This window comes from Annulohypoxylon maeteangense (assembly GCF_022496945.1).
Source record: "Annulohypoxylon maeteangense strain CBS 123835 unplaced genomic scaffold GGS22scaffold_3, whole genome shotgun sequence".
Lineage (NCBI taxonomy): Eukaryota > Fungi > Ascomycota > Sordariomycetes > Xylariales > Hypoxylaceae > Annulohypoxylon > Annulohypoxylon maeteangense.
This window is the reverse complement of record NW_025953250.1, coordinates 1,110,237-1,134,017: the sequence shown is the minus strand read 5'-3', so window position 1 is coordinate 1,134,017 and position 23,781 is coordinate 1,110,237. Positions and strand designations below refer to the sequence as shown.

The 23,781-nt window shown below is 47.2% G+C and overlaps 8 protein-coding genes across 8 annotated transcripts; 5 read left to right on the top strand and 3 right to left on the bottom strand.

The window, feature by feature from the left end:
* Window positions 1-463: 463 nt before the first annotated feature.
* Window positions 464-2,866, bottom strand: GGS22DRAFT_154854 (uncharacterized protein). Its single transcript, XM_047960112.1, has one exon. The coding sequence runs from the start codon at window positions 2,857-2,859 to the stop codon at window positions 586-588; it is 2,274 nt and encodes a 757-aa protein (XP_047821851.1). The 5' UTR covers window positions 2,860-2,866; the 3' UTR covers window positions 464-585.
* Window positions 2,867-2,875: 9 nt separating this feature from the next.
* Window positions 2,876-5,091, top strand: GGS22DRAFT_92309 (Phosphotyrosyl phosphatase activator). The gene is made up of 3 exons (XM_047968417.1): window positions 2,876-3,260; window positions 3,318-4,474; window positions 4,532-5,091. Exons 2-3 carry the CDS (start codon window positions 3,446-3,448, stop codon window positions 4,898-4,900), a joined length of 1,398 nt encoding a protein of 465 aa, XP_047821850.1. The 5' UTR covers window positions 2,876-3,260; window positions 3,318-3,445; the 3' UTR covers window positions 4,901-5,091.
* Window positions 5,092-5,668: 577 nt separating this feature from the next.
* On the bottom strand, window positions 5,669-7,239 carry GGS22DRAFT_154840 (uncharacterized protein). The gene is made up of 4 exons (XM_047960111.1): window positions 6,768-7,239; window positions 6,377-6,541; window positions 6,239-6,295; window positions 5,669-6,086 (listed from the first exon to the last, which is right to left on the bottom strand). The coding sequence occupies exons 1-4, from the start codon at window positions 6,778-6,780 to the stop codon at window positions 5,932-5,934; spliced, it is 390 nt and encodes a 129-aa protein (XP_047821849.1). The 5' UTR covers window positions 6,781-7,239; the 3' UTR covers window positions 5,669-5,931.
* Window positions 7,240-7,975: 736 nt separating this feature from the next.
* On the top strand, window positions 7,976-9,389 carry GGS22DRAFT_154838 (phosphoglycerate mutase-like protein). Its single transcript, XM_047960110.1, has 2 exons — window positions 7,976-8,922; window positions 8,988-9,389. Exons 1-2 carry the CDS (start codon window positions 8,376-8,378, stop codon window positions 9,227-9,229), a joined length of 789 nt encoding a protein of 262 aa, XP_047821848.1. The 5' UTR covers window positions 7,976-8,375; the 3' UTR covers window positions 9,230-9,389.
* Window positions 9,390-10,268: 879 nt separating this feature from the next.
* GGS22DRAFT_185396 (uncharacterized protein) lies at window positions 10,269-11,702 on the top strand (the record flags this gene model as incomplete). Its single annotated transcript, XM_047964318.1, has 2 exons — window positions 10,269-10,764; window positions 10,828-11,702. 2 exons carry the CDS (start codon window positions 10,269-10,271, stop codon window positions 11,700-11,702), a joined length of 1,371 nt encoding a protein of 456 aa, XP_047821847.1.
* A 548-nt stretch (window positions 11,703-12,250) lies between these two features.
* Window positions 12,251-14,473, top strand: GGS22DRAFT_185395 (uncharacterized protein; the record flags this gene model as incomplete). Its single annotated transcript, XM_047964317.1, has 2 exons — window positions 12,251-13,782; window positions 13,915-14,473. 2 exons carry the CDS (start codon window positions 12,251-12,253, stop codon window positions 14,471-14,473), a joined length of 2,091 nt encoding a protein of 696 aa, XP_047821846.1.
* Window positions 14,474-18,763: 4,290 nt separating this feature from the next.
* GGS22DRAFT_154830 (uncharacterized protein) lies at window positions 18,764-20,301 on the bottom strand. The gene has a single exon (XM_047960109.1). It carries the CDS (start codon window positions 19,664-19,666, stop codon window positions 19,412-19,414), a length of 255 nt encoding a protein of 84 aa, XP_047821845.1. The 5' UTR covers window positions 19,667-20,301; the 3' UTR covers window positions 18,764-19,411.
* Window positions 20,302-21,759: 1,458 nt separating this feature from the next.
* GGS22DRAFT_154827 (uncharacterized protein) lies at window positions 21,760-22,698 on the top strand. The gene has a single exon (XM_047960108.1). It carries the CDS (start codon window positions 22,091-22,093, stop codon window positions 22,589-22,591), a length of 501 nt encoding a protein of 166 aa, XP_047821844.1. The 5' UTR covers window positions 21,760-22,090; the 3' UTR covers window positions 22,592-22,698.
* The last annotated feature ends 1,083 nt before the right edge of the window (window positions 22,699-23,781 follow it).

Sequence of the window (23,781 nt, the reverse complement as noted above, 5' to 3'; positions counted from 1 at the left end):
TTGACATCCTCGCTTCATCTAAGTGGGCCTACCCATTACGCCGGTGAAAGTCAATTCTATGTACTTCATTGACCCGGCCGAGACTCTAATTGTTAATTGAGGTTTTTTTATGGCAAATGAAGAGGAAGCGGATCAAAGATCAGGACCAGTTTACTTATCACGATCTCGCAGTTTTAGTCGGCAGGAATAGCGAATAAGAGCTCCTCCTATGACGAAGCTGTACGTAAAATATCTCCAACACGAGCGCGTCTATAGCCATTTAAACCGTGGGGATAAGGTCGGAACCAGGATGGAATTGACCAACTACTGTACAAAATTGGTGACCCAGCATCATGCACACTGCATGTAATATATAGTTGAGATGTGCTGGCATCTCATCTGCAAATCAAGGCCTTCCAGCTTCCTAATAGGTAGATATCTATAGGTAGATAGATAGATACCTGGACCAAGCCGTATCGGTAGCTAGTAGCTCAACTTCCCCAGAAAATACTGCAGTTGATCATATAATTCAAGTTTAGAATCTGTGTAGCTATAACATGTAAATATCGCACCCAGGTATCATGATGTCTCATTCAGCAAAGTCATTCATCTCTCGTGTCCCCAGGTACGCCTGTAAGCCTGCATAATTTCATGAATATGTGCATCTCTGTCTGCCACAGCTTGGTCTGGATGTACAGCTTTTAGCATCAGTCCCAAAAGCTCTTCTGCCATAGCCTCTGTCTCCTCGAGGGTTCTATTAATTTCCCATCTAACATCGTCTAGGTCCACCAGATCAGGATAGGATTCCTGTATTTTCTTGAAGAGAAACGTCTTCTCTTCAAGGGACCAGTCGTTATTATCCGGGCGAGACGGCTGTAACTGGGTTGTTTGTACTTGAGCTGGTTCTTGTGGTGGTGCTTCATGCACTGATGACATTTGCCTGGAGGACGGCCTAGACGATTCCGACAGTGGCGTGCGGATGGCTCGAATGGAAAGCAGTGACCTCCGTTGACGTTCTCTGATAGATATCATCATTGCTTCTTCTTCCTTCCTCCGCTGGGCCATGAGCTCCTCCTCTCGTATCAAGTTTTCTTCTTGAATTTGACGCTCCTGATTTTGTCGATGCTCTTCTCGCCCAAGCGCATCTATACCCTCTCCGGTTATTCGGCATAAATCTTTGCGAATCTCCTCGAGCTCTTCTCGTTTCTCCCTTTGGACTCGTCGTGTTTTTGATTCGCCTTTTGGTGAATTAAGCGGCTGTCGCGACAGCCTTCTAAACAGCGGACGATACACCAGTCCAATCCAACCAAGTGTCCTCATAAGTAACTCAATGGTAGAGATTGTGAATGATGTATGTTTCCAATCATGGCCACCTAATTCCCATGCAGATGCTAAAACATGAAACAACATAGGTATGGCGTGTGAGATAATATCACTATGTAGTTTTGTGTTGTCTGATTCTTGCTTCTCGCGTTTCTCTCGGATGCACTTGAGGACAGACTTGATCTCCGAAAAGTAATAGCTGAGGATATTACTATATTCGTTCAAGAATTTGTTCTGCTCCACAAGTTGGTGTGCTCTTGGGACCATCGCAAGTAGTCTCTCAAATTTCGTCAGTAACTTGAGAAGAACTCGAACAGATCTAGTCTCTGGGGAATTAATATCAAAAGACCACTGACGCCATCCCTTTCTAAATCCACCCCAAGCATTGTGGCGCATAAGATGAAGAGCCGTTTTGAGCCTATGGGAATCAATATGCGTAGCAATTTTATCGTCTTCGGGAGGGCCTTCGTAGGTTTCATCCCCTTCAAACCCTTCGGGATATTGATATTTAAAGCTAGCGACGTCTCGAGCGAAGCTTTCCTCGGTAGGTAGGCCAATATCTGACAGATATTCTTCGCTTTGAGAGGACCCGTCAATGTGTTTGAAAGTCTCATCACTTTCAACATCTTCCCCTATCTCTTCCTGCAGCTCAGCTTCGCCCTCCGATTGTACCGGCGCCAATGAAGGGGCGCGATCACCTTGAGATGAAGATCGCAGGGTTTTATCGGTCTTGCGTCTGTCTGGTTGGGAAGACGGGATTGGCTCGGAACAATGTCGCGACGCAAGACTCTTAGTACGCCCGTCTTGCCGAGACAATTCTCTTGAGGAGCTAGTCGAGTCAGGACGATTGAGAGATCGTGTTTTTTCTGGCGAAACAGGTACATCCCATACATCCGCTTGAACCTGATCCTCTGCTAGGCTATCTTGAACGGTATGCTCTGGCTCTAAAACGGTTGTTGGCCGGTCAACCGCATTATCCTCGCTAATAGCTTCGTCGTCTCTAGACGCGTTCGCAACGACATGGCCTTGTTGTTCTTCTTGTTCTTCTTGTTCTTGTTCATCGATATTTTCATGATCGTGGTCGGCGTGATCGTACCCGTTATCTCGCCCGTTGGTCTCTCCATTTACTTGGCTTACCCCAGGTTGCGAGCCTTCGAGTCCCTTTCTCAGTGCGGCATTAAGGCTATTCACAAGCCCTGCGGGCACATAGATATCCTCGGGACTTGAACCGGAACTTTCTTTTCGAGAAATTCTTGCTCTAGCTGGGTTTATGGTAGAACTTAAGACATCTCCAAGACTGGTTACAGACCCAATTCTTCGTCTTTTAAACTGCCTAGTCTGTAGCGATTGGTCATCGGGTTGTTGGCTTAGAGTTCGACGGTGGTCGAGTGATCTTATGGTTGGGTCAATCGTGGATTTGGACGGTGAAGTGTGAGGAATTCCTTCCTCGTTGTCGTCGTCTTCGGAGCTTTCGGGATTAGGTCTATGCTCTTCGACTAGATTCTCGTCTTGGGTGTGCGGTTGAGCTCCAGCTCCACTTCGAATCCCCACCATCATTCCAGACTACAATTAAAATTTAAGAGATAAGACGAAAGTTAGGATGGAGACGTAATTTGGAATTGGATGTCTCTTGGGACAAACTCAAACCAAAGGCGACAATACACCGCAATCGAAACCATGGCAAGAGACTGAAGGAAGCCATTAGGTTATGAATTTTTGAGGCTGTCACCAAGAAATCCTAGTCTCAATAAACAGTGAAGGAACAACCCCCTAACACCCTAACTAGAAGTGGATTATGGGGCCTGTAGCTTCTAAGATTAGGTACAGTAGTACAGGTAGGGGCGGCCACCGGTACCTACCGGTTATGTGGCCCGTGCTGAAGCTTCAAGTTCTGTAAAAAAAACCTTAACCTGTCTTGGATGTGGGGGCGGGGCACACCGGACATATGTCACAGCCAGGTAGGTACCTCGCACCTCAAGAATATCAGCGCTAATTGGAACCTTGCCAACAAAAAGAGGCATCCTACTATTAATCGTATAGACTCCAGGGCTGGCGTTTCGTTCCTTTCACAAGCTTCTTCTTCTTACAAGCCATTTTGACGATTTTTCCAAAGTTACAAAGATTGCATAGAATCGATATCAATATGGAGGCCCCACGACCGCCTCAGCCAGGCGCCGGTAGCTTCCCTGTCCTGGAAACCTTGGATCATTCACTTCATCACGTCTTCATCAAACCCATAAAACAGATTAACGATGGACCGGACGTTCCTAAGTTTCTAACTTCAAGGGCTTACAGGGACATTGGCATATTTGTTATGCAGTTAAACCGTGCTATGTGCCCGCGGAAGTCTGTAGGTGATGATGGCAAAGACAAAATTCGGACTTTTCAAATCGGTTCGGAGTACGAGACTCAACCAGCTGAGTCTATACAAAAGCTCCAGAATATGCTGGCTAAGATAGAGTCTTACATCGACGAGGCTCCACCCGATCAAGGACCAAGACGGTTTGGGAATGTCAGCTTTCGGAAATGGTACCAGTTTCTAGAAGAAAGAGTCGCAGATCTTCTCGAAGAGTTCATTCCCGATAATGTGTTAAACTTTGGCCTTGGTGTTGAGCGCAATAAAGCTCACGCCACAGCTGTCGATGAGCTTACGGCATACTTGCTTGGAGGATTCGGGAGTGCTCAGAGACTTGACTATGGGACCGGCCACGAGTTGAGCTTCCTTGCTTTTCTCGGGTGTCTCTGGAAACTTGGCGCATTTCAAGACGGGAAGTCTGGAGGTGACATAGAGCGCAGTATCGTTCTCGGAGTCTTCGAACCCTACCTTCGAGTTGTAAGGCGTTTGATCTTGACATACACACTGGAACCTGCTGGGTCTCATGGTGTCTGGGGTCTAGATGATCATTCGTTTCAACCATATATCTATGGATCCGCGCAACTTAGTCGCGCAATCACAGAATCAGAACCCATGCCGATTGAAGGGTCACTATTTCGAGCTCCTAAACCTGCACAGGTAGTAAAGGCCGAATATGTCGAACAAGAAAGAAAGAGGAACTTGTACTTCTCAGCAATCGGATTTATTAACGATGTCAAGAAAGGCCCATTCTGGGAACACAGCCCTATTTTATTTGATATATCCGGCATCAAGGATGGTTGGGGTAAAATCAACAAGGTATAGTATACCTACTCATGGTGGTATAGTGTTCATTCTCCGCTAATTTGGTGATAGGGCATGATCAAGATGTTTAATGCCGAAGTCCTTTCCAAGTTTCCAGTGGTGCAACATTTTCCTTTTGGGTCATTATTCTCCTGGGAGCAGGACCCCAATGCGGCGACTCCTCAAACTACGGTCCACATGTTCAACCAACCCGCCTCCACTACGTCAATGCCGCCGCCATCTACTTCCGCCGGGACAGGAGCGCCATGGGCTCAAGCTACATCTATGGCTCAACCATCCGGAATTCCGTATTCCCGAGCACAGTGGGGCCCGACACATCCCCTTCCGAGAGCATCTCAACCTCGACCCAGCGTCCCAGGTACAGAACCAGGAGTCACCCAAGCCCCATGGGCAAGATCTAGCGATAGACCAAGTGGATAAATGATTTATTCACAGTCTTCCGCGAAAGGAAATTGATCCAGCCGTCAGATGAGGTTTGCATACGCAAAAAGCGTGGCAACGTGCTATCAGCACTTCGCTATCGCCGAGCCTAGGGAATTTACGCGGCAACAATTTGCCACAACCCTACCGAGGTTCTCAGGTGATGACAGCAACTTGGGCAAGGATTCAGCAAGTGCTCGTGCCTGGCTGGCAATCCTATACTCGCGAAATGCCTTGTCTTGGGACCGATTAACGGATAAAGGGTGTATATTGCTTCGAGATACTACCTACCGTGAGGGGGTTTATCAGAAGTAAAACCATGAGCACACTTAGATACATGGATAGATACCTATGTAACTGCATAGTTGTAATATAACTTCGATTATGCTATCACTTGTCTGCTTAAAGATGCTTGATTTGGACTGGGAGCCTCTTGATGATCTATATCCTTAGCGTTCGAAGTAGAATAATCTGATAATACCAAGTTTTACATGTCTTGAAATGCTTTGAGCTGCTTAGGCTGGCTTGTCCAAGAGATTAGGTAGATACCTATCCAAGGTCTTTCTTCTTCCTACAAGGGAACTGAGTAGAGTGCCTCACACTGGCTGTCTACATCTCCTCAGCCAAGTAGCTAGGGCACGTGAATTCAATGTGAAATCACGTGGGAATGCCTTCACTAGCGCTACCAGCAGTAAGTAGGAGTATTATACTGGCCCAAGCGCCAATTGGGTCACGTGTAGATAGCATTGCGATCGCGATAAGGGCGATAGTCCGCCATCCATACAGTTAGTTTAGTTTAGATCGAGAATAAAGTCCATTGTTTCTCGAAGCTACTTTGGGTATCTCTCAAACCGAAAACTCTCTGGGAATATCCTCCGCACTTCAACCCTTCCAGCACAAAAAACAAAGCAGAGTATTATTAATTGACGCCATTGAGGCAATCCTGACCACCTGTCCAACTAGCTAATTATCTGGCACCCGTCTCTCGAGTCCATGTTGCCGCATGCCGACGTATTGGGGGCGACGTAGGCTTAAGCGGTCGCGGCGGGCTTGGCCTCCTCAGCGGGCTTAGCTTCGGCGGCTGGGGCCTCGGCGGGGGCAGCAGGCGCAGCGGCTTCAGCAGCAGGCGCTTCGACCTTCGGGGCCTCCTCAGCCTTAGCGGGCGCAGCAGGAGCGGCAGCAGCTTCTATTCGGGGAAATCGTTAGCGATGCTACACGTGCAATACCCAAGCAACGAATACGCAAGCCAATGTTCGTGTGAGACACGGCAGAATTACCCCGCGGGGAACATCATTTGTGTACTCTAAGCATGAAACGAGGGGTTCGGGTTGGACTTACCGGCAGCTGGAGCTGCAGCTGGAGTGTCAGCCTTAGGAGCTTCGGCGGCGGCGGGAGCTGTTATTCCAATGGGTTAGCATAAACTCGACTGCCAATCCCTTTGTCATGTGACTCGGCAGAGGATAGGATTGAACTTACCAGCCGGGGCGGCCTCGGTCTTGGAGGCCTCAGTAGCAGCGGCGGCGGCAGGGGCGGCAGCGTCAGCCTTGGGTGCCTCAGCGGGCTTGTCGGCAGGCTTAGTCTTCTTGCTCTTGCTGAAGACCTTCTTCAACTTAGCCTTGAGGTTGTCAAGAGCGTCCTTAGCTATGGCGAATAAACTCATGTTAGCATGAACCTTCGCGAGTCTACCGAGGTACGAAAAGCATCGCGATAACGAAACCAACAATCCATCACATCGTATTTCCGAGTCGAGAAGCTTCGGATGGCATGTTTGCGCACTTCAGCGGATGGGATGGTTCGTTGTCATCGTGGCCAACATACGCGTTACACTATCAGAGGACCGAGGAAAGTCATAGGGGGTTTTACTTACGAACACCAGGCATGATTGCGGTATTTGAATGGTGATGGATTAGAGAAGGGTATTCGAAATGTGGTGGTACGATGATTAAATTGCTTGACGGCAAAGTTAAAACGAGGCGAATGAAGTTTGAAGAAGAATTACGTGGACTTTATTGTTGTCGCAGGAAAGAAAGAAAGGTAAGAACAGCGTTTTGGGGGAAAGTCGAGATTAAAATTGGAGAATCGATAAGATGGACAGCAGCAGTGGTCCAGGGCGCCAGGGCCAAAGCTGCACCCTTGACAGCGGTCCATGAAACGCACGTTCTAGTTTTTAGCGCCTAAGGTTGCCAATACCAATGCAAGACGCACGAGCCCCCCTACATTCAACAGTGAGCCAGTCAACGCCACAATCAAGCAGCTACTTTAGGGGACTTTAGGGGGCTAGGCCCATAAGGCCACTGAATTCTCAGGGGTTTAGTTCTCTTGCAGCTTTAAGGCCAAGCTAAGCTGCTGCGTGATTCCAGTTTGGAAAGGTCACATCATGATTCCTACATCATCTGTACAAGCTCGTACAACTCGTACAGAGACGGTTAGAAAGGATTCAGGAAGACAGATAACTAGAGAGAAGTCTCCAATCGTCTACCGAGAGATACAGTGCCTAGCCTCTTTCCAAGTCCTACCAAGAATGTCGGGAAATTCCCTATTTCCCTTACATGTATGCCACTACGTTAGGTATTACCTCCGCATCTCATACATATCATATCACATATCGCACATATCTTATATGTACATACTATGCGTAGGCACGGCCCAGGTGTTCCTACGGCTACGATACACTAAGACGTTATGATCCTGATCTGGGGTAGATAGGACGATAGGCAAGGTGGCTTGCAGGATACCGGATACCTCGTGATTTATTTTTCTTATTAGGGATCTTACCCTTCCAAAAACGAACTGCCAAGCTAGTTCTAGGTAGTTTACCTGCTAAGTTAGCTCTCTTTTAAACCCGACAATAGCGCCGATCTGCCAGGTAATTAGCAAGATAAGCTTGTTATAAATTCGCGAGGTATCATCGCGGCGTTCAACTTTGTCACCTTGTCGGCGGCAGTCCCGAATCAGACAAAGAGGATTGCGTCTCGGTCAGGGGCAGAAGGCCGGAGTTCAAGTGAATACCCTCGGAATCGGAATAAAGACAATGTATCTCTGTTGATTTAGTGTCGTATAAAAGCCCTAATAAATCCAATGTTTGACGCCTATAAAGCTCACTGCGTGTACCTTTGAAACCTCATCGTCGAGTTTTCCGATCTTCGGGCAACTACAAATTTCATTGACTTTTGAGAGTTAAAGACGGGCATTTCTCCTTTATCGGATACATATTGACATATAGTTTAGACAAACTGGTCCTAGACTCCAGACGATCCAACCCAATCAGAGTTTCCACAACGGCTCGTGGCTCAGCGTAATCGGGTCTCAAGCAGTCATCCATCTGTGGTTCAGGACAAGCGGTACGTATGCATCCAAGGAACGCATAGATCCGACATTAACGAGTTGAAAATAGATATATACCCCCCAACACCATCACTTTCTCCTCAGCAGGGTTCTCTAGTTCCAAAGCACGTTACTAGATCCCTTCACTACAATGGCGCCAATTATTCACCTCGTACGACACGCTCAGGGGTTTCACAATCTCTGTGTCGAAAACCAGAAATTACCGGACCCGGACTTGACTCCGCTAGGCATCACTCAGTGCGAGGAACTCTGCAAGAAGTTCGACGCTCATGACAAAATCACCCACCTTGTTGCCTCCCCTATTCGGCGGACGCTGTGGACTTGCCTACGCTCCTTTGACCCGGTAGTGAAATCCGGCATGAAGGTAATCGCTCTGCCGGATGCCCAGGAGATCTCAAACTTTCCCTGTGATATTGGCTCAGAGCCCGAGAAGCTGCAGAAGGAGTTTGATGACTTGGTAGATTTACACTTGGTTCAGAAAGGTTGGAATGATAAGTCGACCGGAAGCAAATACTATCCTTCTCCAATCAACCTCGAAACGAGGTCGCGGGAGGTCAGGATATTCCTTAGGGACTTGGCGAACAAAGCTGGGGAAGATGCGCAGATTGTTCTCGTTACCCATGGTGGTATCCTTCATTTCCTATCTCAGGATTGGGATGACGTTAATCTAGAGAGAGGTACGTGACTTGTCCATCCTCCTTAACCATTCATGATATCGCCATCGGTTGCTGACAAAAAATAGGCACTGGCTGGCAGAACACCGAGCATCGCACATATCAATTCAAGGATCCGACTGGCCAAGATCCCGAAGCATGCCTAAAGGAGACCCAACAAAGTCGGCGACGTCGGCGAGGAAGTGTGATTAGTCTCACTATGATGGAGAAGGTTCAGATACGACAAGCCTACGAGGCTCTTATCGATGAGATAACTCAAGAAAATGGAAACAATAAAGCAATCAAATCCGAGGAGGCCGTAAGCGTCTAGCCTTAGGAGATTTGGATAGGGGATGCAAGCAAGGCCTTACCTGATAAGGTTTAGTTGAGAGCATGGGATACAATCATTGGCCGTTTAAGACTCGGTATATTAACTCTCGCTTAGTGTAGGCATAGGTATTTAGTTCAGTGTACTATTCATAGATCACCAGGAATATGATTTTTAACCAAGTCGGACAGTTCCTACCTTATGGGTCCTAAAGTTAATTAATAACAGTCCGTACCTAAAGCCATATGCTTTATATTCTCGAATTACTTAAACCTAATACCTGTCATGAATTTACTATATATTATTCCCATTTAACATGCTAGGGGACTACTAGGTATCTTTGTAGAAATTGGGGCTATAGAATATTGAATTAGGTCATTGACTGTCTGCCAATCGCAACCTGTTGGCCTAGATAAGTCAATACCCCTTTCCAACTAAGTTATGGGCATAACTTCCTCGAGATTAGGTAGCTTTCAATTGCATCGGTTCCTATTTATTTCGTCCCTGCCTAAACTCATGGTTCAATGTTTCTAGCTCGTGACATAAGCAGATGCCCATTTACAAGTGGGTGTAACTTCCTGCACTTGGCTTTGAGGCAGTTACCTCAACAATTGGGTTGACTAAAGTTGAAATCCAGGTTGTATTTAGAAGGTGAAGTTACCATTTGAGGAAGTAGCAGACAAGAGAAGCTCGAAATGCGTAACCCAATTGCTCAATCAAGCTATCCCAGGTTGACGGTACTTAACTCTCTGCTCAAAGTTCGTTTCATGTACGTACAGTGATGTCTTAAAGAAGGAGACAACGGTCAACCCTACCTATAGTATATTTCAAATCGTTAGCCCAAGAATCTTTGATCTCAGTCTTAGCATCTCTGACAAGTTGAACATCACCAAACACAGACACAGCAAACGATTTGGGCATATTTGGTTGCCATTTTTCGCTCAGGTCTCTTACTTTGATTGTCTTTCACTCCCCAACCCAACACGCTCTTTTATTTCGCTCGCTACGAAGTCTTGCTGTTTTGACAAGCAATACGGTCATCATGAGGCCGGCATCATATTTCGGATGCCTTGCCTCCTTGACTGCCACCGTTGTTTCGACGTGGAATAACTTCGACTTACACCCGGTTCTAGCTCCTAGCTATGACAAGGCGGAGCTTGCTAACATTGTGCCATCTACCAATGTGAATCTTGACTATGGCATAGACGGTCTAGATATTCCTGAGGATCCCCTCAGCAGCGTCAGCATTCATCTTCAAACCAACCAACCCACAGTGCTTCTTGAGGCCATCGGAGCGGTGTCCAGCGTATCCTGTTCTCGAAACGCAGTGTCAATCTCTTTCCATACTGCAGATTCGTTTCAACATGCTACTATGGCATGGCCACACGATGGCAAATTCTATCTCATCACGAACCATTTGGGTAACTGCGACGCTTGGAGTGAGAGAGGAATCTTCCAGGTCACTAGTCTTAGCTGGGATACTGAATCTATGACTGTCAAGGCACAGACTCAGAAGACCACCCTAGCCAACATAGCAAGTAAGTTCCGTAATTTAACACAAGAAATTAATCTTGAAATCCGGTACTAATGTCAGGACAAAGTGTCCGTAGGGGTCGATTTCGCTCATTTCCAGGACACGACGTCGGATAATAATGGAAACATTACATTTGACGAACCCGGGCTTAACGTCGCTTCCAATTTCACAATTCCTGCTGGAACGGTCATATTCGCAGAGGAGCCGAACTTCTCTACTGTTGCCAGAGGCGGTTATCTCAGCGATGCCGCTGTAATTCGAGGCCATTTCGACTTCAACGTCCCTGGTCAACAGATTCAGAGTCTCTGGTTCAACATAGATGCTGCATTCTTCGGCAACCTTGCTGTCACTTTCAACCTTACAGGGCCTGTAGAGAATAGTAACTTCGCCTTCACTCCTGGGACATTCCTGCCGAGCACAGTCAACGTTCCGGGTGTTTTCACTCTCACACCAGCACTTCATTGGGTTATTGGCGCTGATGTTGGTGCTACTGGTCCCGTAGTGCACAATAGTAACATCACGGTGACAATACCTGATGGTCATGTACACGTGGATTTCCTGAACAACACCAATTCGCGAGCCGTCGGTTGGGGACCTCGCTTCACATCTTCCGTCAGCACCGAGAAGGCGTCTTCTGGCCATGTATCTCCATACGTTGATTTCTCTGTCGACCTGACTCTTAACGTGTTGAATGGTCTCTATAACGTCACGGGTGGGATCGCAGCGAAACCGCAGCTCATAAACGAGATCAACGTTGCGAAAAGCCAGTCGCGTATCAGGAAGACTAACCATATGCTTTCGCTAAGGAATGTCACATGCAATAGCGGGTTCGAGCTTCGCTCAGATTTCAACTTCAGCGTGACAGCATACGTTGAGGACAAGTGGGAGATGTCGCTCTATAACACATTGATTCCCGTTGCTGATGAGTGTTACCACTTTTAATATCTCGTTTGACTAAGAGTCGAATAATTGATGGCGATCTTCATAGCATGTGGTTCTCGGCATCACAATGCAGATTTGCAGCTTTACGGAGTTATGTGGCTTTAAGGTGAGCCAGGGGAGTAGATGAGTATTCGCAGACGAAGGACTGACTTATTAATGTGCAAGCCGGGTCGTTGGAATCTATCTTAGTTATTCCCCTCAAGAAGACGATTATGTAACTGTTAGCATCTGGTGCACGGACCACAAATGGAACCGGACTGGTGGATGAGAGTGGCGACGAATCACGGGACGTCTTCGTATTTCGTACCTAGTAGCCATCAATTTTGGGTTGAGTCATCGGCCTCAAGTACCTAGATACATAAACAAATATACAGATGTCTCGCATATTCCCCTCGACTCAAACGTAAGGATCCATTTTTCTCCTTCACGTCACTTATTGACATTCAGTCAAGGAGCCTCTTGCTCTAGTTGATTCTACAAATTAAAGGAGGTTCCACTTGATATCCCGATCCCCCCTTTCTTCTTACACGATAAACCCCCTTTTTATCATGATTTCAACAAAAAATATCCCTGAAGGAGCCATCGATGGCAGGCAGGCTGTAGCTAGTCCTCCGGTTGGTAATGTTGTATCAAGACCAACGCCGGAATCTCAGTCCCAGGATCCGCGAAGGTATCAACTCGACCAAATGAAGAGGCGCTATTCTCCTATCCAAAATACGCTGCAAAACGGTACAACAAATCTCTTCTTTAAACTCAAACCATCTGATCCGGATTTTCCTTTTGAATTGGATCATCTAGAATGCGAACTTCAGGTTCCAGCATCATATCCAGAGAAACCTCCCGTTCTTCGTGTAAAGAATAAGGATATCCCTCGCGGATTTGCCGTTAACATCGAGAAAGGATGGGATAAACTCGTTCGGGATAGTCACGACTTCACCCTTCTAGCATTAATCAATGCCTTGGATAGAAATCTCGAAGGATTCCTTTCTGAGCGAAAAGTCGAAACTGTAACTATGGTATCCTTCAAAGATACACGACATCTCGATAGTTTATCGACTGCATTAGGCGAGACTTCAATATCAGCAGCTAAGACACCGCTGAAGCCAGCACCAGCGCCCCGTAAGCCCTACGTGCCAGAGGAGTCTTTTACAGAAGAACAGATCGTAGAGGCAAGAGCGAGACGAGCCGAGGACACCGGGAGACTCGAAGCGCGAATGCGTCGGGTGCCTTTCTACAAGAAATCGGCAGACGGGGTAGTTTATACATTACGTCTACGACCTACTCATCCAGCAGAATTACCCTCTCCGTTGAAGTTTATCCAAACAGTCCAATTAATCGTTCCCTTACTTTACCCTTTACAACCGCCGAAGATACTCATCAATAATGTATCATCAGAGGACGCTGAGCCTCTGGAGGAAGCATTCACGAAGAAGGCTGCTGAGCAGAAACATTTCCCCTTGACGACGCATTTGAATCACTTCGCGTGTTCGATGCACCTGATAGCTAAAGAATGCGGCGTAGGATCTAAGTCTAAATCTACTATCCCCCACGAGAGCCAGTCGGGTGATGGTACAGGCAAACAGGAGAAAGCTTCTGCGAATGTTGGTGTCGGTGGCGATGAGAAAAGCCATATTCATGTCATTCCTCGTCCTCCCGAATGGGATATCGGCAACGCTGCTGAAGGATCAGAAGATTCTGATAGCGACTACTGGGACTCAGATGACGAGTCCGACGGTGGTGCCGCCGTCGACACTGGAAGTAAGGTCCAGAGTAATAGTCTAGTATTCCCACACGGCGAAGAGCACGTCGAGAAGGGCACCGCGATATCGTTCCCCAACGTCGAATTATACCGCGTCGACCTCCTCGAGATAGCGGACCTATGCCTTCAAGTTAAGTGTCTACGATGCAAGATGACGAACGCGGCGTCACATCTGAAGCCACATGTGGAACAGAGGGGTAGTTGCACGAAATGCAAGGCGTCGCTGGCGTACAGGTTCCGGCCGGAGTTGGTGCATCAGAACTCCGCTAGAGCCGGGTTCATCGATGTAGCTGGCTGTACCGTCAGCGATATGCTGCCTAGGTGTGTTTTCCCCCCTCCTTGCCCCTTTGTTTCCCATTTACGTACCTGCATTACCTACTACTACCTACCTACAAATGAATCTACCTAGTATCTATCTATCCACACAAGATCTCATGCTAACACCCCACCTAGCACCCTAACCCCGACCTGCGGCCACTGTTCGCAGCCCAGCCACCCACTCCTCGCAGTCCAAGGCGAGCAAATCATCAACATCTGCCGAAACTGCCACTCACGCTTCCACTTCACACTCCCAGCCATCAAATTCCTCGCCATCACCCCCGGCACCGAGCCCCCGCCGCCAGACCCCCACCGACGCCGCGTCGAACACCTCGGCCTGCATCTCGGCGAACCGCTCCCGCAACGCGGCACGTGTCCGCACTACCGCCGCTCGTACCGCTGGTTCCGGTTCGCGTGCTGTGGGAAGGTGCATGCGTGTGATCGGTGTCATGATGAGACCGAGGATCATGTGTATGAAAGAGCGGAGAAGATGGTTTGTGGGTGGTGTAGTCGGGAGCAGAGGTTTGCGGTTGAGGCTTGTGGGTTTTGTGGGAGGGCGGTGGTGGGGAAGAGGGGGAGGGGATTCTGGGAGGGTGGGAAGGGGACCAGGGATAAGGGTGTCATGAGTAGGAAGGATAAGAGGAAGTTTAGACGGGTTGGGGGGAGTGAGGGGGCGAGGGAGAGATGGGTTTAGGGGGGGTGTTGGTTTGCTTGCGGTTGGGGTGGTGATGTTCTGTTCCGTGTGCTGCGGGATAGGGGTCGGAGTTGTTGTGCTGGTTTATCCTGTGCAATTCGGTTAGCAGCATGTATAGTTGTTGTGATCTCGGGCTATTTACCTGGGCATCAGTATACCTTTCAATTGTATAGTTGTTAACTATGATCTCCAAGGTACTTTGGCGTGGTTCTACTTAGTAGGCGGAAACCCTTACCCCTTTCCTCTTTACCTAGTATCTACTCGGAAGAGTTCATGGACGCTACGGCTATCTACAGGAGCATTCTAACCAATATTCAGCTTCAGATTTACTTTTACATGTCCTAATTCCTTCAGTCTAGATCTAGGGGAGAGATTGTGCTGTCATATACGAGTAGTCAATCATATGAGCGACCCCCTTTCCCACTAGGCTTGTATATATGGATATGATCGTGGTACATGATAGCTCATCTGGAGCTAAGCGATCTAAAGGGGGTATCGGCATTCCCCAAGAGGGCTAGCTGTTTAGGTTATGTACAGGGGGGTATGTTAGGTTATCCCCCCTCTCTCGGCTTAGGCATATCTTGGAAGTTATGTAGGTCTCAAATAGGTAGCCACGGATATATGGATTCTGTATTAAAAGCCTCTTCATAATAGGTAGATACACCAACATCCTACTAGTTGAGCTAATTGTCAACTTCGATATAGCATCTAGTTCCGGGATATCAAGCGCCGAGAAGTCTTAAACGCCACATGTTGGTACCTATGCAGATGCTCCGGTGGCGTTAAATGCACAATGGCTGTTAGCATAATATTTATTCGGACAATTATTCACGGCAGGGTCGTTCTTCATTGGATTCCATCTTGTACTACAGCGTCATCATCTGAGTACAATGTTTCACCTCCAGCCCTAAACAGTATTCGATCGATCACGACTCTTGCTGAAGACACATCACGCATCGGCAACTTGCCGTTATGAGCCCTCGGTTCGAGGGTGGCAACATAACTCCATATTACAGGATGATATGCCTCGTTCACCTCGAAACGAAGTATCGCAGTTGGTAAGCAAAAGCATTGACAATGTGACGACTCGGGGTTGCTCGGTGTCAGCTTTGCCGTCCAGAGGATATACCAGAGAGTATTATCGGAATATTTTATTTAATTGTATTCTACAGAAGAAATAAAAAAATATCGATAAATATTAAAAATTGAATATTTTTATTTTTTACCTATTTTACAGTCCCTGTATATCTCGCCTCCACCCATCCCGGTGCCTCTGCATCGGTACTTTACATCGGTGAAAAGCGAAATGTCGTGTACGGTGAGCCCCTGTAATGTACTCTTGAATTATCCCTGAAGCGACAGCGACACATCATATTCCAGCTTTCTCCAGAGTGCCCATGCGAACTCTCATCCCAAGCCACGGCCTTGGGACCAGCCTCGCCAGCTTTCGGATGCTGAGAACGGAGTGTTTTCCTGCTCCTTGGTTTCCCAAAACGAGCCTCTTCTCCATTTATCATTTATCAACTACCGTTCCCTGGTTCGAACCGGGAGCTATCCCCCCTGTCCCAGACCGCCCGGATGCATCCTGTTTCCTTCCGCCTGGAACCCAGCGTCGCATTACTGGCGGAGCCGCAGAACGGATTTCCCCTGGTCTTGCTGCTCCAGTCCCCTGGTTCGCGAACAAGAAAAATGATCGCGACATCATTTCTGACCGGGAACTTTGCGCATGTACCGACGTACCGGATAGGGTAAAGAACAAGGCATAGTCGCGACTTTCGCGAGCCTATTTCCATTTTCGATCGTCGATAGCCGACCAACGAGAACAATTTACGTCTAAGCTTCTTCCCTACCTACAGTATGTACTATGTAGAAAAACTCCACAGACGTTACGGACGGGTCAAGGGAGATTGGCGATAATGCTGATTAAACTTCTTACCCGCCATATTAAGCCCATCTACCATAGTGCGGCGTACCTAGGTAAATCTAATAGGGCGCATCCGCAAGCGAAGGGGGCACGCTCGCAGCACGGTCGTCCTGGAGTCTTCGCGCGTGGCGAGCCCGAGGACGTGGCCCTGGCGGCTGTGTTCCAGCATCTACAGCGTACGGCATAGCGTATCGGCCCTTCCCCCAGCGCTCATCGAACCCAACGTCTTGGATTCGGGTATGTTAAATTATGGGTTTTGTTCACAACGCCCGGGACGACGACTCCATCCGTTCGTTTACGATCCTATCATATTTGCGGATGCACGACTCCGCCATTTTGTGATATCTCGAACAGTTGAGGAGACAGGAAAGAGAGATACATAGTAGATAGACGAAATCTAGATGCAATGCGGATACTGTGTGTAACTTGTTGGTTGGTTGGGTTGGTGCTTTACCCGATGGAAATGAAAGAGCACTCGATCTTGGATCTGTGGCGCTGGCCCGGGCCGTCGGGGTGGCTTCGTGCGGCGTTCGTATCTGAGATCCTTTGCCAACACCGGTGTGTTCGTCGGTCAGTGTTGGCTGAGAGATTACCTAGTACCAACTGGTGCCTGGCTGCCTGGCAAAAGGACATAATAGATAAGCAATCCACGCGGGCGGCGGTGGCGTTCACGATGGATGATACAGCAGTGGTGAATTTGTGGTAGGGCGTCAGCCTCCTATGTAATACATATCTCCCATTGCATAAGTACCTACATCATGCAATACGACCGGTGTGCTAGTGCATAATTTGTACGCAGTATGGAATCATGGAATGGCAATTCGATGTCCCATTTTGCCAAGCGCGTTTCGCAGACCTGCAAGGTGTACCGAATTCGTCGTCCCGTAGCAACGACCCAATCCCATTTATCGCCCCCTACATGTGTACCAAAGTACTCAAATGCCGATGCAAATCCGGGGAGGCGACAGTAACTTGCAGCCAAATCCAATCAGGTGATCGACAATAGGAATTGTCTCCGCTAGATGCACTGACAGACTGAATCCAGTATTCCGCGGAGCCAAAATTGATAAGAATCCATAGGTCTTACCACGGGACCCAAAGAGGAGCCTCCTCATTACGACATCCAAGTGCGCCGCATGTGCCTCTCACTAAAGTTGTTGGAGGTTAGGTAAGCCGCGATATGCGTGTCAATTTGGAATATCATTCAGGGCGTTGTTTAAGGGTGTTGGTGGGATAATGATCTGTTGATTTGTTAAGCCATTGACTTTCATGCACGGTTCTTACGGACTGACTCTCTTTACTTTACCTACTAACCAACACACCGACTCTCAACTCTATGATGTACATACATACAATACTGTACAGAATCTAATTAGTGATTATCAGAATCCTACGCGGGATGACGAGTACCCCATCTCCCGTCTCTCACCCCCAAATCCCCCATCCCGCCGTCGCGCCATCGAGCCGTGTCACGCAGTGGCGGTGCGGTAATATCCGTAGGGCGCGGGACGGGAAGGGCTGCGATCTCATTGGCTTGGCCCTGCTTAAGCTTCTTACAGTGCTGACAGGAACCTAAAATCAAAAGCAAAACGTGAGCAGTGAGCGCTGTAGATTGGGGGGCTTCCCTTTGGGGGTCACGTATCTTATGATCAAGGATTGGGAGGACGAATTAGGCAGGGAGAAGCTTATTTACCTTCCTCTTCCAGAAAGAGGTGACTGCTTCAAGCCAGTCACGCCTCTCACCGAGGGAAACATCAGTTAGTCTCGAGCAAGGGGGGGGATAATAACGCTATTCATTGGTCACTGGGTCCTTAGTTGAAATCCTTGACATGATAATGCCACATGGGTTGGTTCCATCGGAGTTACTGTTTTGCTGGTCCCTGCATAATTCATCATGGTGTGTTTCATTCCTTTTTGCTTCTTTCGTTCGCAGAAGGATCCAGCGAAGGTCTCACACTGCCGTAGCCGATTACTAACTAGATCCCATAGACTCTTATTATATCCCAATGCAGATGGCTTTTTTTACTGCCATGCTACCACACGTATACTATATATATGCACGTTTGTAAATCATTGTCCATTATTGGCTGTGCTAGCAACAATATGGCATTAGTTGGTATAACTCTGTGTTTTATATAGCTTCCAAACTGCCGTTAGGGATCTGTTTAGTTTGGCTTTGTCTCTGAACACACCTATTACGAAGTACGCAGAGGATGAATATGGTAATGGCTGCGAGGACCCATTGTTGGTGCCTTTGCAGGATGATGGTTCCCTGACAAGGAGATAACGCTTATTTTCACTTAAACTTCGAATAAACAGGGGTGTTTTTTGACATTTCAATAATAAAAAATATTTAAATATATTTATTTGAATTTATCTCAAGGTCATTTCTTCGATATCCAAGCCCATATTTGTGAAATAACCTCACAACTATTGATCGACATGGGGGATTTATGCCCACGTGAAACCTATCCAACAGTTTGGTATTGCCAAAGACAATTACTACCTTCCTTCTATGCATAACTACATGTAATACCACTCCCAAGTGGATAATTGCCACGAGTCCAAGGCGTGCTATTGAATAGTAGGTCCATTTACTCGGGAATTATTGTAAGGGCTGAAGCCTTAGCGATGGCTACGTTTCAATTTGACTTCATCATTGTGTATGTAAGGGGAGTGGACACTCGCTCTTGGCCTCACCTAGCTATGTTTTACATCTCAGCATGTAACTAATAGTGGCTTGAAGATACGCGTACCTGGCAGAGTGGAATTCGTCATCTACATAGTAGGGTCCTTGATTTGACCCGAGTACTTTCTATGTATATCGTCTTGTCAAGGGCTCCGAAACCAACTTTCTCCATTATTTACGCTTCTCTCCAGTACGAGCCGGTGCCGCGCAATTGGGATCGCTTGATCGGGCGGCTCATATCCACCAGAACCACCTTGGGCATCGACAAGCACAGGCAAATCCAAGGGCCTGGGTCGCTTACTGCTAGTAATAGACTTATGTTTCGCTAATTACGACGGAGAGACGAAACGCCACATGATATTACACAGCACGGCACTCCCGAGTACGTAGTAGCACTACGTAGCGAATTGCTAGAGTGCCGCACTTGCATCCGGTGACTTCCCCGTGATTGCGAACCTGGGGAAGACACCTGATCGAGCATAGCTCCTCGATGCGATATGACTTCATGGACGGGCGCGATAACGACGATGAAGCATAGGGCAATCGACGCTCTAGAACACGGCGTCCTCCAAGGCTTCATGCGAGTAAATCTGCTTTCGGAATGGCGTCTTCAGAGATAGTCGACAGCTTTAAATGGGAACTCCACATGATCGCTATGACGAGGGGTTTCAGGGGCGGGTGGGAGAAGACGTGGTTGGTGGGAAGAGGCACTACTCCGCCTAACGAAACAACAGATTTCGGCGAAAATACACTCCTGTCAAAGTGTCAGGAACAGCGCCGAACGCTTCGAATTTCCTTCTAGAAGGTGTGGTGTGGTGGTTGCGCGTAAGCTCGTCGGCTAAGCTAAGCGTCGGTCGCTTCTTCTAGCTCTCCTACAAGGAGGATGGTGTAGTTCATGACTAACGGGTCTCACGTTCGCATTAGGAAGTGAGAGCGGGTTGAAGAAATTGGCTGGGTTTTGACAAGCTCGACTATCGCGCGAAGCCCTTGTCGCCGGAAGCCCATCCGCCCCGCGGGTACACTAACAGGTCGTCTGAGAGCCCGTTGGTGTCATTTCAATGTCAATCCCCTACGCTGCTAGGGCAAAACAGGATACGGTATCCCAATCGTCCCAAGTTCAGAGATATGGGTTAGGATTGCCCATGAAGAGGCCGTGCGTGAGACGGGGAACAGTGGTGTCATCGAATATTCTCGATAGTTTATTTTATCGAAAATATTTTATTCTGCTTTATTTTATTTTATTTTTTATTATTTTATTCCTAGCCATTGATGGGTTTCTTCTGTATGGTCGGTGGATAGAGACATGGTTCCATGTTAGCGTGACTAGGATCCTTTATCCCCAGCCCTCCCAGAGCCATGATAATGGGTTCGCCTTCTGATCTCCTCGGAGTTCACTCCGTTGATAACAACTTTATGGGTGTCGGGTCGTTAGGTTGTCAGATTGTCGAATTGTTTGTTTGTTGTTTAAGATATGCTTACAACATGTTCGTTATTGGTATAATCGTGATAAATTTTCTACTCCATACCTATATAGATAATTGTTAGTTAAGACAAGTCATTCAATGCAATAAGATACGAAAAGAGACACCGAAGCTATGTGATAAACTGTTGGCAAATCCTCTATGCGTACGTGCCTCGAGAGGTGTGTGATGATTGTGTGATATCTGATCGGAACATCATCCCGCTGATGATCGATGGAGTACATGGAATACGATGGTACATGGCTTCTCCCAAGAACAATAAATAAATAAATAATATTAAAATATTAAAATATTAAAATCAATTACAATAAAATCAAAAACAGGGGTGATAGAACTTAAGGAAATGAACATACAAGGTCAAATGTAGTCATGTACACGAAATACATGAAAGGAAATACTTGAAATACATCTCCACATCAAATGACTAATCCTGGAATCCAAGCTAATGCGAACTACGGTTCAGAGGCTCCCAAAAATCTTCGCATCTTCGCCGGTTAAGACTTCGGGAAGATCTGGCGCTCGAGACAGTCACGGGATCGGGTTGCCCAGTTGAGAACCCAACGCGACGGTGTTGTTGCAGTTCTTAGTAAGGACATGAGCCTGGAATAAAATGATGGCAATAATTAAATGACGGACCCGCCGAAATGGTCATTGGTCAGAGCCTAACAGTCGTACTATGTATTATGTACCTTATATGGAGCTATTATTAGTTTCAAAGCGTGTCAAATGATCGATTTTAAGTCGTCAATGCGGGTTGTCATTAATCGGGGGATAAATTATGCTATGTTTTATGTTGTTTCATGGAGAATGGGAGAATTAAATGATTGGCGGGATTACTAAGTGCTTCGTCTTATGCACATAACAAGTCATTACATAATAGCGATGATTAGGTTATTAGTGGCGGCAGTTGGGGCATTTTGGAAGTCACAAGTCTGGGGAACTTTGAATCTTTCGTCATATTCTGATTCTCTCGGTAACAGCTGTCTAGCGGCTGACATCATTTCATCACATGTGTCTGCTATGTGCGTAATGAAGCTCAGATCGATCTTACGATATCAGTAGAACTGGTTAGCTTCGGCCGCTTCAATTGGTCTCCGTACACCCGCCTCAAACTATTTACTATTATGAGATAGCAAGGTTACAGATTTATAGCCAACATCAATTGATTCGACTATTACCTCCAGGGCTATTACTTAGTAACAACCACCTAGAAATGCAGTCATTCGCCGATTACCTAAGAGCAATAGATCGCTGAGTCTTGCAAACTTTTGTGTAACTAGTGATTCTATACGACGTCATAGAACGCCACAACTTTTTTTTAACCTTTTCGCTATCTCCACATGCGAAACAACGTCCTTCCTCGTAGAATGGAGCCTCACCTTATCAAGCCACAGCACAATAACTGGGACTTACTTCCAAAAGAGGAACCTTCCCTAAACAGATGAGGCTAGTGCTCTGCCCCTGAAGGCCCCCTATTCACAGCTGTTACTGGGAGTCACGACGTGGGGGAGCTCAAATCGACCATGGCGGAAGTGGATAGACAACAAGGGAAGGAGGACCAGTCGAAAAGGCCAACGACTAAAGAAAAGCTTCTAGAAGAAATTACGACACGTATCGAAGAGTCTAAGAAGCTACAAGAAGAGTCTGTTCGACTCCACAAACAAGCCGACGAAGCAGATGATCCTGCAATTGCTGAGGATCTGAAATTCCAGGCCCGCAAGCTAGACAGGAATGCCGCCAAGTTGCTGAAAACGGCGAAGCGGCTCGAGACCGGCTGGATGCAGGGTGGTGCTGCTGGTGCCGGTATAGGGGCTGGTATCGCTGGTGGACTCGGCATAACAGTCGGGTCCTTGGTCAGCGGCCTAGTTGCTATCCCTACTACCGGCTTGGGTATCCTAGTCGGCGCGGGCACGGGGTTGGTCCACGGCCCTTGGGTCAAGTTCAGCCAGGCGTTCAGTAAGGACGAGGTAGATGAAATTGATAAGGAAGCAGACGAAGAAGCCCGGAGGGTTGGCGAGGCTTGAGATGAACTTATACGGAATATGATGAAACGGATACAATGTATTGGCGTGGATAAAACCAGCGTGGGTTAGCGTAGCAAGTGCTGGGTATGGATTTGAGCATATGAGGATACGACATACATTATAATTCCCTTTTTTTCTGGAGAAGAAATATTATGGACACAAAAGGGACAGCAGCTGAAAAACCTATGATACAGTACTTCACATAAATGGTTTCATGTAGTTGCTTTGAAGTCAGGGGGCACTTCAATTCTAAGAACCCTTTGTTGAAACGTCCTCTATTATAATGATACATTTCTGAATAAATCCAAAGTGTTTCCGTATCAGCCCATAATCAATATGATTCCCAAATAATCGGCTTAAGTATAGGTGTTTCAGGCATGCCTTGAAGAGCCTGGAGACTTCTAGTATAAAGGAGATCAACGTCTAAGGCTTTCTGAAACTGTGGTACACGGGGATACCTAAGAAAACTCCCAGCTACTGCATGTTCTTCAATATCGCACTCCTATCATAGAAAAATCCAATTATCAGGTTTATTCACTCTTATTTAGGCTCCATAGTAAACGATTGTTAGTAGAATTCTTTCTTATGCTACTAAGGAGCATCGATCTCCTCATTCACCAGCCTTTCATGGGGGAGCTACCATGCGAGGCGAGCGTTTCCAAGTTCCGTGAGTGCCTATACTGGCTGTTCGGTAGTTTTTGTGACGGAACTAGGCAGGAAATTTAGAAAGAGGCTCGGAAATCTAATCGCCAAAGGGGTACTATCCACAAAGATATTAATACTGCTCAACATGCATACACATATCTCGCGAAAGGATCACCAGATATCAAAACAAAGCCCCTATTCAAGGTGATCGACCGGCCTTTGGTACATAAGGAGCAAGCACACCGATGATATCTCAGGAGATTTTCCAGTCTCTCCTATTTCAGAGATAAATCCCCCAATCTATTCACACGATGGAATTTACCTTTAAGATAACATATCAGGATATTTTGCCAGGATGCGCTAGATCTACGCCAAAAGTAGAGATCCTCTCTGCAAAACAAGCCAACCGTAGTTTCTCTTGCTTCTCAAAACTTCCACCCGAACTGCGTGCCATTATCTGGCGCTTCTACTTTCTTCATGAGCACGACGGTGTTACTCGTATCCACCCCATCGTTGACTGGTGGGATAGAAAGTCGGAACTCGAT